The 17,602-nt window shown below is 41.6% G+C and overlaps 1 protein-coding gene across 1 annotated transcript in view; it reads right to left on the reverse strand.

The window, feature by feature from the left end:
* Nucleotides 1-1,896: 1,896 nt before the first annotated feature.
* xpr1a (xenotropic and polytropic retrovirus receptor 1a) overlaps nucleotides 1,897-17,602 on the reverse strand; it is a 108,614-nt gene continuing 92,908 nt past the window's right edge. The window contains exons 13-16 of the mRNA XM_047375849.1: nucleotides 11,487-11,653; nucleotides 10,857-10,996; nucleotides 10,505-10,729; nucleotides 1,897-6,069 (exon numbers count right to left, since the gene is read on the reverse strand). Of these exons, the coding sequence (XP_047231805.1) occupies nucleotides 6,012-6,069; nucleotides 10,505-10,729; nucleotides 10,857-10,996; nucleotides 11,487-11,653 (590 nt within the window). The 3' untranslated portion in view covers nucleotides 1,897-6,011. The remainder of the gene's footprint in view (nucleotides 6,070-10,504; nucleotides 10,730-10,856; nucleotides 10,997-11,486; nucleotides 11,654-17,602) is intronic.

Consider the following 17,602-nt stretch of genomic DNA (forward strand, 5'->3'; position numbering starts at 1 on the left):
CTTGATGGTTGTGCAGCAGACTGTCGATAACGCCGACCACACGGAGAGGAAGCCAAACAAAGAAATAAGCTGCGTGCTAAAAGGGCTGTATCCAAGTTCAATGGGAAGTTCACTTCAGCATTGCCACAGCCTGCGATTGCCTCCATGTCACCTTGCATTGATGCAGTAATTTAGGCAAAAGAAACCCTGACAAAGTACTGAGTCCATCTAATGTACAGTAGTGGACAAGAACAGGCTGACCTTCTTTGAGAAACTTTGAGTGTTAAGTTTATATTAGCTTTAAGCTATAATCTCTCTGTAACAAATTGGTTTCAGTTTTTGAACTAACTTTTCAATTCTAAGGTTATCTGAGTTATCAAGCTGCAGCTGTAAGAGTCTCAGAATGAACTTAACTTATGCTGAGTGTTTGGGTAGTCAGTCAGATCCCCATTGGAAATATGGCTAAAGACCTCTACATACTCCAGAAGATTACATAAAGTTGTTCTGCTAAAGTTCAGAGAAGCAACCATTGCCTTGTTCAACCATGAAAAGATTTAAGTTCATGGAGATACAGTTGGAAGCGTAGTGAAACAGTTTAAAGTTAAAGGAACAATGGCGACGCAATCTGGCTGGTGGAGAGAGAGGAAGCTATCGACGGCTACCTCCAGACTCCTGAAGAGGCAGGCGGTCAAAAACCCTCAGCTGGCTGAAAAATACCTGCAGCAAGACTTGGTGGCAGCAGCTACTGAGGCTTCAGCTTCCTTAGTAATGCGTATGGTGAATAATGAACGGCTCCATGCCTGAACTCCCAAGATGTACAGCACTTCTCACCCAGAGGCACAAGAAAGGACTGCTCCAATTTGCTTACAGCTGTGTAAATACGCCAAAGAGGTTTTGAGATGCTGTTCTGTGGAGCTACGAAAGAAAACCAGGAATTTTCAGTCGAGTATGAGGAATTCTTGGAGGAAATTTCTTGATGTCTGTGAGGAACCTGAAGCTTGGGTGTCATTGGACCTTCAAACAGGACAGTGATCCCAAACACCTCAAAGTCCAACAAGGTTTGGTTTCAGATGACATCTTGGTCACCTGACTCCCAATGTTTTTTAAAATCTCTTGACTGGATTTAAAAAAAGGTGGGTGCTGCACGTAACCCTCTGTAAGATTAATAAACTAGAGGCCTTTGTCCATGAGGAGATGGCTTCGACCCGTCAGGATTGCTGCCAGGAGCAGGTACATGGCAGCCGGTCACATCAGCAAGAGGGGAACTAAGTGCTAAAGATTCTTGTGAAGACGTTTGAGACTGCAGCACTCATTAAAAGTGGCATTTTGTGTTCAATTGGGGGTGAAAAAATCAAATCAGTTTATTTCAAGCCGTAGCTGGTTTGTATATTTTGTCAGTAAATGTAATTTGCAGTGAGGAATGATTTTAGAAGCATGTATTTAAATTTAATGCATCTGAGTGGGATATTTTTAAATGACTCCGGTCAATATTGGGGACAAAAGAAAAGCCTCGAGTGTGTGCTCGAGTTTGAGTTTTGCCTCCCCTCTGCCAGAAGGCAATATTTTCAGGTTATAAGGGAAAATTAATTTCTTCTTGTTGGCACACTGAAAATACCTGCGCAAAAGAAATGAAGGAAAAACATCACCAATCTGTAAATCCTGCCAACTTCAAGCGGAGAGATGCTAAAGAATCGGCTTTGAATTGAACTGAGAAATACGGCATAGAGCTTAAAAACAAACAAAACGGCTAATGGAAAAAGAAACACACAAAAGGAAACCAACATACCCTGGAGCCCTAATAAGTACCTGTGAAATAGACAAAGGGCAGGTCACAGCTGAAACTGAAAATGTCACGAGACAGAGCTTCTCATCAGACAGACGAAAAACAGAAGGTCAAAGAAGGGTCGAGAGGCAGAGTGAATTTTAAAAATAATCATGGTTTATAAAACCCAGATATGACAGGATCACTAAAGTGTATACAGAAATACAAATACCATGAGAAAAACCATCATAGAACATTGTTAAACACTCAACATGTACAAACTACTCTGGGAGAAATGTTCAGACTGAGACATTACCATTTCTCTTGAAATCACATTTAGCCACAGTTTAATTACTGTTTCTTATTTTTTAAAGTATCTTATCCATCTACCAAACTACAGCTACCATCACGTTGAAATATCATCGAGAAGGGGTACAAACAACACGCGGGGGGGTGCACACATTTAATCACTTTTACATCATGGAGGTTTCAGCAAGCAGGGGATAACAGAAAATCAGAGATGAATAAATGCCAGGGTTTTTCCCTCCATCATCTCATCAAACACGAACTGTACAAAATAACCCTGTTTTCAGCATCTATGAACAGACACAGATCATCTAAATGGTTTCCCAGCTTCTTCTTGGACCACGGTCTGTTCCTGGGCTGAACTGAACTGTGTCAAAGTGCTTCTGTCTGCAGGGCAGTTACCAACAACAGATGTCACAAATATTTTCATTCACTTTCACAAATGTACAAACAGAATAACAGCCTCAGGAATCTGCCCCCACAAACCCACCGTGAGGCTCTGATATTCAAAGAAACCACCAACAAGATACAGCGAAACACAACAGTTCTTCCTCTCCATACAAACACGTTTCAACGGCTTTACACAGGAAGAAGAAGAGTGCAGGATTGTGAACAATCATCAAAAAGCTCATCACCTCATGAACACTGCTTGTCCAGGAGCACAAATGGCTACAAATAAAAATTCATCATTGTCAGTGTGTGTGCAAAAATTACTACTATAAACACTATGTTGAATAAATTAGGAGCTATGTACAAAGTAAAAACAAGCAGCATGCAGGCAAGACGACATAACCTTTGTACAAAACTATCTGCACTCTGACGAGAGAGAAGGGGAGAGGCAATGTGGGCTGTCAGCGTGTGTGAATGTCTGGTATGGTGTCTGTGCACAGTATTGATTTGGACAGAGAGGTTTTCCACCCTTCGAACTTTCCAGGTCACATTAAGCTCCGATAAGAGCACAAGCAGGAAAAAAGGAGCCGGGAATGGGGTAAACGTGTTAAGCTGGCCATCTTTTCTTGGACAACCAGGAGCTCTTTACTTAAAGCAGGAACCTAAAGATCTTGCAAATATATGTGAGCAAAGCCAGTAGAGAGATAAGAGTAGACATCACCACATTATCTGAAGTAACCATAACACTTGAAGTCAAGTAAAACATGAAAGGCAGAATCAAAGAAATCTGACTGATCTAGGAACACAATCAGCAAATATTTCCCTACACAGACATAAAAAAAGACAGATTTCTCTACCAAATCCAGACGTTAGCCTTTGTATTTCATTTCTAAAGGTCAACATAAGGACTAATCTGACAACAATGAGAAATCCTAATTTTTTCAACACCTTGGTGCTGTGATCACAGGAATCAGAGTTCACACAGATATTTCCAGTAATGTTTCTGTTTGGGAGCAGAAACCAATTCAGGTGATATTAAGTGAGCTTAAATTCAAACTATTACAAAGACGTTAGTTCCAAAAAGTCTATAACGTATTAATCTCTGTCTGGACAGTAAACACCAGAGCATAAAGCTTTTGTTTCTATTTTCACCTTTAATTTCCCTTTTTAATAACAGTGCATCTCAATAAATTAGAATGCCATAGAAAATGTTAATTTATGTCACTACTTTAGTTCAAAGTGAAACTCATTTAGCCTCATGACGCAATGACATTTTAAAGCATTTATTTCTGTTACCTGATGATTATGGCTTACAGCTCACCAAAAGAGATGTCATGTTAATGTTGTGGCCTATGCAATTACAGAGAAGACTGCTCCCCTGCACAAAGAATGTAACCTACCAAGGTCAGTGTTGCCTAGCCTGTTCAGGGTGCCAAATGCAAGCATATCAATGGAAAGTTGAGTGAAAAGAAAAAGTATGGTAGACAAAAAAGTGTGCAACTAACAGGGATAGCCTTGGCCTTGAGAGGATTGAGAAGCAAAGCCCAGTTAAGAGTTTGGGAAGGTTCACATGGCTTTGACTGCAGCTAGAGTCAAGAACAAATATAGATGCATCCAGGACACTGTCTACAGCTGTCCAGTGCCTGTATTAGGACCCTTCTGGACAAGAAGGGGTCACTTTCATCTCACCTTGAATAAAGAGGTAAATAACGGGGATGTCATTCAATGGTCCAATGTTCAGATGAAAGCAGTTTCATTCATTTTGAAATCAAGATCCAAGTCTGAAGGAAAGGTAGAGAGGCACTGAATTCAGGCAGGACATTTTATGCCGCTTCGTTTCAAGCTCTACGCAGACGCTGATTTCATTTTCCAGCAGGACTCGGTACCTGCCCACACTGCCAAAGGTACCAAAAGTTAGTTCAATGACCATGGTGTTACTGGTCTTGATTGGCCAGCAAAGTGGCTGGACCTGAACTCCATAGAGAACCGATGTGTTATCAAGAGGAAGATGAGACACAGAAGCCAACAAAGCAGACGAGCTGGAGGACGTTCTTAAATCAACTTTAGGCTTCCTGAACACCTCAGGCTGGACTCCTTCATGCTCCGCAGCGTTGATGCAGTTATTCACCCAAAAGGTGCCCTGTCTTAGTATTTGTAGAATAAACTTTACATCTAACATCCTTTTAGCTGCTCCACTCTTCTGTTTAAAAAAAAAATTAAATTATTTCTGTAGCTGTACGCCAAAATCATCAAATTTAACAGAAGTAAATATGTTGCCGTGTGTAATGAATCTATATTAGTTTCTATGAAAATAGAAATACGAAACTAAATGAACTTTCCTCATTTGCTAAGACGTTTTGTTTTTCATGGCACGTCGTTTAAACAGGACTAGATATCGTCAGGTTTCTAACAAGCCTCAGGATGTTGTGAAATGAAGCAGATTTCAGCTGATGTTTGACTCTGGTATCTCTGGACTCGTTCAGGCAAACCTGATGAAAACATTTTACTTCATTTGAATCACATTGACAAGATAAAAACTTTGGTAACCAGTGTTAGTTGCACCGCATGCACCTCAGCAGTATTTAGTGAAAAAGAGCACTTTAAGATAACACCAAAGATTTCAAATCCACTAATTAAGGTTGGGGAGTAACTCTGGGATTTGTGTTTCTAATAAAGATGTGGCACATTTAACAATATAAAATACATCAACAGTCAAAGTGAGGAGGTTCAGACTAGTCCTATTAGTATAAACAACACATTTTTAGTGGTAATACACTTTAAAATATATAACAAAGAAACTTCAGACACGTGTTTGAAACGTCTTTTTTCATGTTTATGCTGTAAACGCACTTTTCCTGCAAGTGCTTTAATGGTTGTGATCATTTACAACATACAACTAAAGAAGAAAAAAAAAAAGAAAACATAATAAAAGCCGTATAAAAACAACCAACAAGCTGAAACCAGATGATTTGTTAGATATGCTTTCACGTTTGTTCAGTCCTTCCTCAGATTTCTGGTTTTAGTCTTTTATTGGCTTCGTCTTCTCCCTGTTGATCCTAGTGGTGTTAGAAAGGCGTGTGAACAGTCGTCTGCAGCCTGTCCTGAAGAAAAAAACGTAACAAAACCCGAAACAGCTCAAAGTAAAAAAAAAAAAAAACCCCAGATACTAAAGAAGTCATTTTAATAAAAAACAGTGAATAATCCAGGCAGTGTGGTCTGCTTCTGTAAGTTATGTGAAGGTTTCTTTGACATCGGTCCATCTGTGTGAATGTAGCATCAGCTCCTTCCTCAACAGTACCGAGATGACACGTTGCTTGTGCTTCTGCAGGTTTCTCTTGGTGTTTGTGTGTCTCTGGATTCTATGTGTTTTCTATACTTATGAAGACCTACTCTAAACACATTAAGGGAAATTAAAGATGAGGTAACCTCTGTAAAGGTGAGGACCTTCTTTACTCGTTTAAGGGTTTACACTAACATGTTACACTATGAAGGAAGAGAAGAAAGGACGCCCTTATAAATATAATGTGGGTGTGTGTGTGTGTGTGTGTGTGTGTGTGTAGAAGATGGAGTGGACTCAGCTGAAGGCCTCGTCATCCGTGTCATCAATCAGCACCTTTGTGTCCTTCTTCGATCTAAAGAAAGAGAGAAAGTTAGATAAATTTAGTCATTATTAGACATTTTTTACTGTTAATCATTTTGCTTTTATTAAGCTGATATTTACATCCTGTAAATGTGATGGTTTCTTTCAGGCTATTTAATGTACATTATTTCTTCAACACATACTGGCCACCAGCAAAGACACATATTTCATGTTGAAAGTGAAATGTAGACTGGTGCCAGAAAAGCACGTTTAACTATTTTAAAAGCAGGATATTTAATGAGATTTTTGCAGGTTACCAACTGAAGACTTTAAAAAAGAAAAGCTCCAATGAAAATAGCTAGATGATGAGAGAGTAAATAGTAAAATGTTCAGTTTGGTTTAAACACTGGGCTGCACGGTGGCACAGTTGGTAGCACTGTTGCCTTGCAGCAAGAAGGTCCTGGGTTCAATTCCCAGCCTGGGGTCTTTCTGCATTGAGTTTGCATGATCTCCCCGTGCATGCGTGGGTTCTCACCAGGTACTCCGGCTTCCTCCCAGTTAGGTTAATTGGTCTCTCTAAATTGCCCTTAGGTGTATGAGTGTGTGTTTGTGTGTTGCCCTGCGATGGACTGGCGACCTGTCCAGGGTGTTCCCCGCCTCTCGCCCAGAGACTGCTGGAGATAGGCACCAGCTTCCCCATAACCCACTATGGAATAAGTGGTAGAAAATGACTGACTGGTTTAAACTGAGAACAACAGAACCAGGGTGAAGAACACCTCTAAATAAAGTACAAGAGACAAAAACCCTGAAGCAGATGCTAAAACCATCTTAATGACCCTAAAAATAAACTAAACCTCCTTTCACTACTGGTGATTCACACATAAACAGAATCTGTGTCGTGTTTACTCACACACAGCAAACCAGATTAAATTAATTTGCAAAGAGTGGTGTGGATTCAGTGTCATTGAGCTTTGACTACACCGCTGTTCCTGGGTCAGATGATCTTCAACACAAAGTTTCAATCTGTGTCTTTAGACATGAAAACAATTTAGCAAGGGTGAATCCGGTCCAGTCTAGAGGTTGATCTCCACTTAATCTGCTGGTGGATAGTTTAATTTGGATCCAATGATCTGAGCACATTTTTTAAATCTTTGTGAATAACAGTTATAGGATACAGTTAGGACTCAAAATATTCATACCCCTGGCAGATGTAGATTGCAAATTACTTCCATTCAAACAGGAAGCTTGTTTTTGATAGGACATAAGGCAGGCATCTCTCAAAAGATAATAAAAACAATGTAAAAGGTGCATCAGTTTTGGGAAAAAGAAACTGTCTCTTTTTCTTTACATTTATTTAAAATGTGCTTGTCAAAACTTATTTATTTCCCTTTCTATAATCAATGGAAAACTCTTTACTGGCAGTACAGCAATCAAACACTTTTTATGATTGCTGACCAGATTTTTTACAGGTTTCCTCTGGTATGTTTATGGTGATGAGCTCCCAGTCTTTGAGGATAAAAGGACACCGTACCATCACCCTAATCTTTAGCTCAAATTCAAGTCTGGTCTTTGGCTGGGCCACTTCAAACAGTAACATTACCTCCAGTCAGAAGAAACATGTTGCTAAATTAAGATTAAGATAACTTTAAAGCTAAATCTGACCGAGGTATGCATCCTTTTGAACTTAATATTAGATGTGGATCATTTGTTATTAAAACTACTACTGTTTTTCAATTTTTTTAAGATGAACATTGCCTTCTCAGCTATTTTTATGTAATTTCAGAGTTCATGTGTTATTATTGTTTAGGTCATGTCAGCACATGTCTTTCAGCATGAAGCAGACTGTTGTCATACTGCTATGTTAACTCTAAATCCCTTACATGATCAAAGAGACCACCAACTTTCAACGGCTTCTTTCAAACCATGTCACAAAGCTCAGATTATTTTCTTAGTATTTTCTGTGAAACCTCTTCCATAGTCATTCAGTTCGATTCGTGCTTTTTTACAGCACTAATTCACATTAATTCTCGTCTCAAGGCACTTTACAAAAAAAGTCAATATTATACAATTGAATCATACGGATTACAAGTCAAATAAATAAATTTCAGTTGATCCTAGTTATCAAACAGTGCAGTCATGTTCAGTTTGTTATTCAAATATGTTAAAACGTTTTCTATCTAAGGAAACCCGTCAGGTAGCATCGAGTCAGTGACTTGCAGCATTCACTCCTCCTGGATGAGTGTGTAGCAACAGTAGACAGTCAATTGCATTGTGTGAATTACTTTGTTTCAGTGACTTTGCAGCAATCCCTCATATTGAGCATGCATGTAGCGTCAGTAGAGGGGAAACCTCCAACAGAACCGGGCTCAATGTGAACAGCCATCTACCATGACTGACTGGGGGTTTGAGAGACTAGAGCATACACAAACACAGAAGCACCGATGCAGGATTACTTTCTATGTTAAGGAAATCTCAAAAGTTAAAGGCAGTAGTAGCTCCTTCAGTGGCTTCATCTAGGAGTGAAAGACATCAAGGAGATCAACTCTGAGCCAGTTTTATAGTCTACAGGATGAAAGAGAGCACATTATTCGCAGTAAAAGCTCAGCCAATAGCTACGTCTAGGAGAGCGACAGGGTTGAACACAGAAAGACAGGGCCAGGTGCATCATCTATTGTCTATTATGTCAATATAAACCCAATCATCTTATTCTACTCAATTAAGAAGTGGAAAAGCCTTAACATGGTAGTGATGCCATTTTCCTAAATATAAAATAATATAAATATACACTAATTTATATAATTATCTCTCTTTAGTCCCTACTTAAAATTAAAATAACTGCATATGTACAGGTCCTTCTCAAAATATTAGCATATTGTGATAAAGTTAATTATTTTCCATAATGTAATGATGAAAATTTAACATTCATATATTTTAGATTCATTGCACACTAACTGAAATATTTCAGGTCTTTTATTGTCTTAATACGGATAATTTTGGCATACAGCTCATGAAAACCCAAAATTCCTATCTCACAAAATTAGCATATTTCATCCGACCAATAAAAGAAAAGTGTTTTTAATACAAAAAACGTCAACCTTCAAATAATCATGTACAGTTATGCACTCAATACTTGGTCGGGAATCCTTTTGCAGAAATGACTGCTTCAATGCGGCGTGGCATGGAGGCAATCAGCCTGTGGCACTGCTGAGGTCTTATGGAGGCCCAGGATGCTTCGATAGCGGCCTTTAGCTCATCCAGAGTGTTGGGTCTTGAGTCTCTCAACGTTCTCTTCACAATATCCCACAGATTCTCTATGGGGTTCAGGTCAGGAGAGTTGGCAGACCAATTGAGCACAGTGATACCATGGTCAGTAAACCATTTACCAGTGGTTTTGGCACTGTGAGCAGGTGCCAGGTCGTACTGAAAAATGAAATCTTCATCTCCATAAAGCTTTTCAGCAGATGGAAGCATGAAGTGCTCCAAAATCTCCTGATAGCTAGCTGCATTGACCCTGCCCTTGATAAAACACAGTGGACCAACACCAGCAGCTGACACGGCACCCCAGACCATCACTGAATGTGGGTACTTGACACTGGACTTCTGGCATTTTGGCATTTCCTTCTCCCCAGTGTTCCTCCAGACTCTGGCACCTTGATTTCCAAATGACATGCAGAATTTGCTTTCATCTGAAAAAAGTACTTTGGACCACTGAGCAACAGTCCAGTGCTGCTTCTCTGTAGCCCAGGTCAGGCGCTTCTGCCGCTGTTTCTGGTTCAAAAGTGGCTTGACCTGGGGAATGCGGCACCTGTAGCCCATTTCCTGCACACGCCTGTGCACGGTGGCTCTGGATGTTTCTACTCCAGACTCAGTCCACTGCTTCCGCAGGTCCCCCAAGGTCTGGAATCGGCCCTTCTCCACAATCTTCCTCAGGGTCCGGTCACCTCTTCTTGTTGTGCAGCGTTTTCTGACACACTTTTTCCTTCCCACAGACTTCCCACTGAGGTGCCTTGATACAGCACTCTGGGAACAGCCTATTCGTTCAGAAATTTCTTTCTGTGTCTTACCCTCTTGCTTGAGGGTGTCAATAGTGGCCTTCTGGACAGCAGTCAGGTCGGCAGTCTTACCCATGATTGGGGTTTTGAGTGATGAACCAGGCTGGGAGTTTTAAAGGCCTCAGGAATCTTTTGCAGGTGTTTAGAGTTAACTTGTTGATTCAGATGATTAGGTTCATAGCTCGTTTAGAGACCCTTTTAATGATATGCTAATTTTGTGAGATAGGAATATTGGGTTTTCATGAGCTGTATGCCAAAATCCTCCGTATTAAGACAATAAAAGACCTGAAATATTTCAGTTAGTGTGCAATGAATCTAAAATATATGAATGTTAAATTTTCATCATTACATTATGGAAAATAATGAACTTTATCACAATATGCTAATATTTTGAGAAGGACCTGTATAACGCCAAGGCCATCTGTGGTTACTTACTGTGAAGAGGACAGCAGGGGGCGTCGGAGAGTTAGGCTGTAGGACCTCTTCCAGGTCTTCTTGCCTGAGCGGTTCCTGACACCGTCCTCCTGGTCCATCATCTGCTCCAGCAGCGTCTGGTCATCAGCGTTGAGCGGCGCCACTGAGATATCTCGCACTGCTCGAAACTCACCACAGTTATTCAGGTGCTCATTCTCCAGACGGAAGAAGTTCCACACAAAACGCCTTATAGGAAGGTAAAGAAGTGAAGATAAGTCACTGTGGGGGCCATGTGACGGTCAAAAAAGGTTGTTAATGATTAATGATTGTGTCTGTTTAGAGAAAAGGTAAAGTTCAAAAAGTAAGGACACACCTGAAGACTTCAAGCGGAGCCAGGATGGTGGCCACCATGTCACCCACAGAGTGACTCCTGGTCATTATAGCGAGAGAGATCTGGATTGTCCAGGCAAAACGCAGGATTACATCCTCTACGATGGCACAATAGTAGTAGGCCTGGACAGATAAGGAGCAGGTTTATTGTGTGGTTTATACCAAAAGATAGTTATAGGACAGATTAGCAGAGCATTAATATGCAACTTGCATTAACCCATGGCTAAATGCTTGTCAAATCACAGAAACAGTGACCTATCTTTCTCAAAAGTGTTTGGGACTGATCATATTCTTACGTCCATTAGAAAAGGAGACAGACAAAGATGGAGGGGTGGAGTCCCTTTGATGGGCATTGACTACAGGGGGAGTATTCATGCTAAGAGACTGTTTCTTTAAAAGGAGTGTTGATTTATTGTAATCTGCCTGACTGCCAGAGGAAGGTTTTGGCCAATTTTATTAACGTGTTGGTTTTAGACCATGCCATGGAGAAACCTAAGATATAGTGATATTAATAAAGAACCGAGTGCCTGGAGCTCTTTCATATTCAGGTTCAGAGGTTCAGAGATGGTGTGTTTCTGTGTCTTTCATGGATTTAACCTCACTCTCACTCTACCTTTTGTGGGTAAACAATTTCTTCTCGCAGGAAAGTGTTTTCTCTGGCTCCACGATCAAACAGACCCCAGTCCATACGCAGATCCCAGATCAGAGTGTAGAGGGAGCTGATGATGGAGAACACGATCAAAAGGTACAAAAACATGTCCGCGTCTGTGTGTCCTTGTTCTGAAATAACCACACAAAAACAACTGATGTCAAATGAGTTAAGAAATGATTTCACGTTTCAAAAAAATGCTTAAATCTTATGTCCACAAGGGGGAGCCATCTGGCTACGAGTTCAACAGCAGGTTATGATAGATGACCTGAAGCACCTGCTGCTGCTCCTTTAATTTTTGTCCAAATTTAGATTTGTTTTTATCGTGTGCATAAACATACAGGTGATTAGCATGCTTTCAACCTCCAACTACCCACCCACAAACTACCTCCACCAAAAATGCACACACACACAAAGTCTATGCTACATGAGTGGAGAATAGAATAAAAAATAATAAAAACAATATTTTTATTTCTGGATTTCCCATTACCCACTTGGGATCTTCCACATAATACTACTGCTCTAACAAAGAAAGGGTTATTGCAAGGCTCAAGGAAACTTCAACAAGGTATATAATCAATAATTTCATCAAAAATAAAGTACATTAGCGTTCTGAGTGAATGCCAATATATAAATAAAAAGCAATCCTGAAAGGAAAAAGAAAATATGTTTGGAAGTTAGTTTGATAAATATTTTTAAGAATAAATATTCTGTACATCACTCAAGATTTTCCAAAAATACCACAACCAATAAACTTTTATGTATTCATGTATGGCCATGCACCTTAAGAGGAATATTCTATTCTATTCTATTCTATTGTGTCAGGACAGTAATCCTGAGGTCTGATAATAAATACCAGATGATATCAAGGCCAAATTTAGTATATTATCTCAGATTTGACATGTTTTTGAATAAAGATTTTCAGTTTTTCTTCCCTACATTATCTGGGATGTCACCGAAGCTCCAATTAGCCTCTTATTCAGTTATCAACATGAACTGATAACTAACCTGTATAAAGAGTCTGAACCTTTCTGCTCAACTGTGTCTCAGTGCTGGGAAACGTTTTAGAGGAACGAAAAGTATCTATCTCCATCAGTCGGTGCTTTTGTTTGTTACTCATCTAATAAGCTTTGTTATTGTATCACTAATGTTACCGAGCATACTCTGGGCTGCACATCCCTCTATTTCTGTGTAAGCAATTGCTGAGGTTACAGTTGTAGACCCTGCTGCAGAATCGTTGGGATGTAATGGTAACAATTAGATTATTGTACCTTCTGTTTATATAGAAACATCTAAACCAGTTTACAGATGTCTGCTGTGTATAATGTGAGTGTTTGTAATTAGCTGCACTCAGCAGCACCGGGATGGACTACATGGGAACATTGTGGATGTGATCTGCTTGTTCTTCAGCAGGTGCTGATGTATAAATCAGCACCCTGTGGCCTTTCACTTTGACTCACACAGCAACAGACACCAGCTTCCAGACGGAGACCAGGCTCACTCCAATTTATCATCGTCACCGTTTCTTCCTGCTATCAGCCAACAAGACGCCGGGGATTAGAGCAGCGACGTTTCTAACAGAGAATTACTACCGCAGCGCTCTGTTCACTGCTGCCTCCATTGTGCTGTCTGCTGCTGCTGAGCAATGGGATGGAAGTAGTCCCTACGGCCCCACACGTCTCCTAGATGTAGACTAAAGTTGGTCCTCCACAATAGACCCCTCAGTGGAGAACATTAACTGGTGATTTCCTCAGTGTGTAATAGTTTGGAGATATTTGTCCCCTCTGTGTTTGTGGAGTTTGATGCTGTTTTTCACCAGGCTGGTTTTGCTGCTCAAAATGGTGAGTAGGACATTGATTGAATCCTCAGTTAGGGCAAACGGTGGTCACTGGTTCCTATCACACACATTCAGTCTCATGTAGACACACTCAAACACAGGATAGCGATTGTTGTCCACAGGAGCCACAGCACTTAGAAAAATATAGATGGAGCTTGTCTAAGCTCATCTTATGTAACATCTCACTGAAATAAGTACAAAACAAGAACAGCCAGTCTATTAAAATGATTTCTCATCTGTTCCCATGGGAACACAATCCTTCAACAAGGTAATAGCCTGTTTTTACAGCCGTTTGGACTTAAAATGGTCAGACAAGAACAACCGCATTGCAGTTTGCAGAACTTTCTGTTTGTAATTACTCAATTGAGAATCAGTGTGCAGACACTGTCGATACACCTGTTCTAATCCTTTTATTTTGAGTCAAACTCTGCCATGTAATAAGCCTATCAGGAATGTAGGGGTGTCCTGGGACCTAATGGATAATGGAAATTTCATTCACATTTCAGCTCCTGGCTTAAAGACCCTTCCTGCAAGTCCCCCAAGCCTCTGTAACCTTGTTGTGTCTGTCTAAGCTGTCAGTGTTACTATTATGGCTAAAGGTCCTGCAGAAAACATCCAAGGACAGTAACCAAATTAATCAGATTTGAATATATTTATTGACACTATATTTGGGCACTAAATGGGATTTTGAAAGCAGGCTTTTACTTTACAATTAGGTATTTCATTGTTTTGTCTGAATTTGTCTTTCAAGTTCAGTAAATACAAAGATGCTTCAGTCTGTTTCCTCTAACCATACCTTTTATTTTCCAACATGGTGAACTCCATCCCAACATAGCTCACCTGCACAAAGGAGACACTTCTATTTGACCTTGAGTCTGAATTTGAACCCAGACATGCAATGGTTGCTTTTGGCCTCAGCAGGGGTCAATTAGAGTTCAGGAAGGCTAAACTAAGAGTCTTTATCGTGCATCAATTTCTCTCCTGATAATAAGCACAGGATCAGTAGATAAAATTAAGTTTGAAAAGCTGTCAATTTTGGGCTCTTTTCTACTCCAGCAAAGTTCAGCAAACTCTCCTCTTCTCTCCCCAGGCTTTAAACATTTTACCGCTCAGAGAGATTAGCAGGACTGTTTTTCGGTGAAGGCCATTTTGGTTTGATTTTGAGAATTTGTTGTTGATTTTCCACAGATGCAGATAGTTTACAACGCCCTCTACAATTATCGTCACCCCTGGTGAAGAAATGAACAAAACTTTAAAACAAAAGATTCCTATGAAGACAGGGTTATCCTCAGTCTTTGCTACAGCTATCCAACAGCAACTTTTGGAGATGTTTTAGACCTCCCTCACCCTTCTGGTTTTCTTTTTTACTTTATTATTGCTCTAGATTTAATTATGGACAGCTACCACATTTTAGAAAATGCACAGGCAGAGCCTCTGCTTCAAATGTTGCTCTGGACTTCCTGTCAGCTGGCTTGAAGAAGGCTACTAGATGTTTCGATTGCCAAGAATCCCAGAAAGTCATGATGTGTAAACTAAAGGACCTCCACCCATGTATGGGGAAATAATACACAGTTTCTCTGGGACACCGAGCTGTCGGGTCTGATGCCAGTCATTGGTTGAGTTTTTTTTTTTGCTATTCATTATTTTAAATTAAATCTTTTTCAATTTGTATGAGAACAAACAACTTCCAATATGACATCGTGGTGTGTTCTCCATCCTAGAGTGTTGTGCAATAATCTGCATTAAACTGTAATAATCAATGTTATTTGGCACTATGTCAAGATGTCACTGTGTGAACAGTAGAAGTTATATTGGCTCTGCCTCCCCTTCTAACATGAAGGACGCTTACGCCTCCGCCCCCCTTCCCTGGCTTGGACGATCCGACCACAAGCTCTTCCATCTGCTCCCCCAATACACACCCAAGGTGAGAAGGGAGCTAGTACAGAAAAGGTCTGTGATATTGCGACTGAGGAGACCAATGAGAGACTGTTTCCAGACCACAGACTGGGGCATGCTCTGCAGCTCTTATGAAGAGGACACTGATGGCCTGACCCACTGCATCAGGGACTACGTTAACTTTTGTGTGGACAGCATTGTGCCAACCAGGAAGGAAAGGTGCTTTACCAATAACCATCCCTGGGTGAGCCCTGAGCTCAAAACCCATCTGAACCAGAAGAAAATGGCATTTAATACAGGAGACAGTGAGGAGCAGAGGAGAGTTCAGCACGTGCTCCAGTGGAGGATCAGATGGTGTAAGAAGGACTACAGGAAGAAGCCGGAGGAGCGGCTCATGCAGAACAACGTGCAGGACATGTGGAGAGTACTTAAGAACATATCTGGATTTGGGCACAGTGTCAGAGGGACAGCTGATGGAGACCAGCGCTGGGCAGATGAATTAAACTATTACTTCAACAGGTTCAGTTCCCCTTCTGCCCCCATTCCCTCTGCCCCCTTCCTGCTCCCCCCTCTTCACACATTTCCAGCCCAACAGATACTCCTCCCTTTCCCCGACTACCTTCATCTACAGCCAGCCCCTCCACACCCATGACTCCAGCCCTCCCCATACGGACTGTCTACAGCACCAGCCCCCCTCTGCCCCCCACCCCTAGCAGTCCACCCCAGTCCCCCCTCACTCCCGTCTCTCCCTCACATCAAACCAGGTGAGGTAAGAGCTGAGGCAGCTGAAGCAGAGGAAAGCTGCAGGACCAGACAGCATCAGTCCCAGCTGCTGAAGACCTGTGCAGACCAGCTCTGTGAGGTCCTCAGCCACATGTACAACCTGAGCCTCAGTCTGGAAAAGGTCCCTGTCCTGTGAAAGACCTTCTGTGTGGTTCCAGTTCCTCAAATAACACATGCCAAGGAATCAGCCTACAAGAGACACGTCACCTTGACCTCCCACCTGAAGAAGAGCATGGAGAGGCTCATCCTCACCCACCTCCGCACTGTGGTGAGCCCCACTTTGGACCCACTGCAATTTGCCTATAGGCCCAACATCGGAGTAGAAGACGCTGTCATCTACCTGCTGCAGCAGGGGCTCACCCACCTAGAGACCACCCAGAACGCTGTGAGTTATGTTCTTTGACTTCTCCAGCGCTTTCAACACCATCAGACCGGTGCTGCTGCAGGGGAAGCTGGAGGACGCTGGAGTGGATGGACACCTTGCTGCCTGGACCATTGATTACCTCACTGACCAGCAACAGTACGTGAAGCTGCACAGCTGTGAGTCAGAGGTGGTAGTCTTCAGCACTGCAACACTCCAGTAGCTCTCTGATGACTCAGCCATTGTGGGCTGTGTGTCTGAGGGGAACGAGCTAGAGTACCGATCGGTCCACATGGACTTTGTGGACTGGTATGAGCGCAACCATCTGTGCCTGAACACCAGTAAGACGAAGCAGATGTTGACAGACTTCAGGAGGAGGACACCAACTCACTCACCAGTAAACATCCAGGGGGAGGATATTGAGTCAGTGGACAGTTTTAAGTACCTGTTGAGGTGTTCATCTCAACAATAAGCTGGTCCCAGAAAACCAACACCCTATACAAGAAGGGCCAGAGTCGCCTTCATCTTCTGAGGAGACTGAGGTCCTTTGGAGTATGCAGGCCTTTGCTCAGGACTTTTTTATGACTCTATGGTAGCCTCTGCCATCATCTACGCTGTCGTCTGCTGGGCCCCAGGCAGCACAGATCGAGACAGGACGAGACTGAACAAGCTGGTTAGGAGGGCCAGCTCTGTCCTGGGCTGCCCACTTGACCCTGTGGAGGTGGTGGGTGAGAGGAGAATGTTAGCCAAACTCGTATCCATCATGGACATAACCTCTCAACCACTGCACCGGACTGTAGACGAGCTGAGCAGGTCCTTCACTGGCCGACTGAGACACCCTCAGTGGAGTAAGGAGTGCTACTGGAGCTCCTTTATCCCCACCGCTGTCAGACTGTTCAAGTCTACTGTATAATAACTCGTGCAATAACCTCTATATTTGTAAATACAGGCAATCATTGTCACTTTAGCACAATTACCTCCACTACTTATTGTGTATAAGTTTTTTTTATTTTTTATTACTGTATTACTACTTGTTTTTGCACACTTACCTTGTTCTTCTTTGATTGCACATTCTCCTAACTATCTGCACCCTCCTTGTGTGTCAATAAGAGCTGCTGGAACAAGTTAATTTCTCCATTGTGAGATCAATGAAGTCGAAATTATCCTATCTTATCTTATTTCAGCAACAGTAGACATAATTGT

The sequence above is a fragment of the Girardinichthys multiradiatus genome, chromosome 9, assembly GCF_021462225.1.
Source record: "Girardinichthys multiradiatus isolate DD_20200921_A chromosome 9, DD_fGirMul_XY1, whole genome shotgun sequence".
NCBI lineage: Eukaryota > Metazoa > Chordata > Actinopteri > Cyprinodontiformes > Goodeidae > Girardinichthys > Girardinichthys multiradiatus.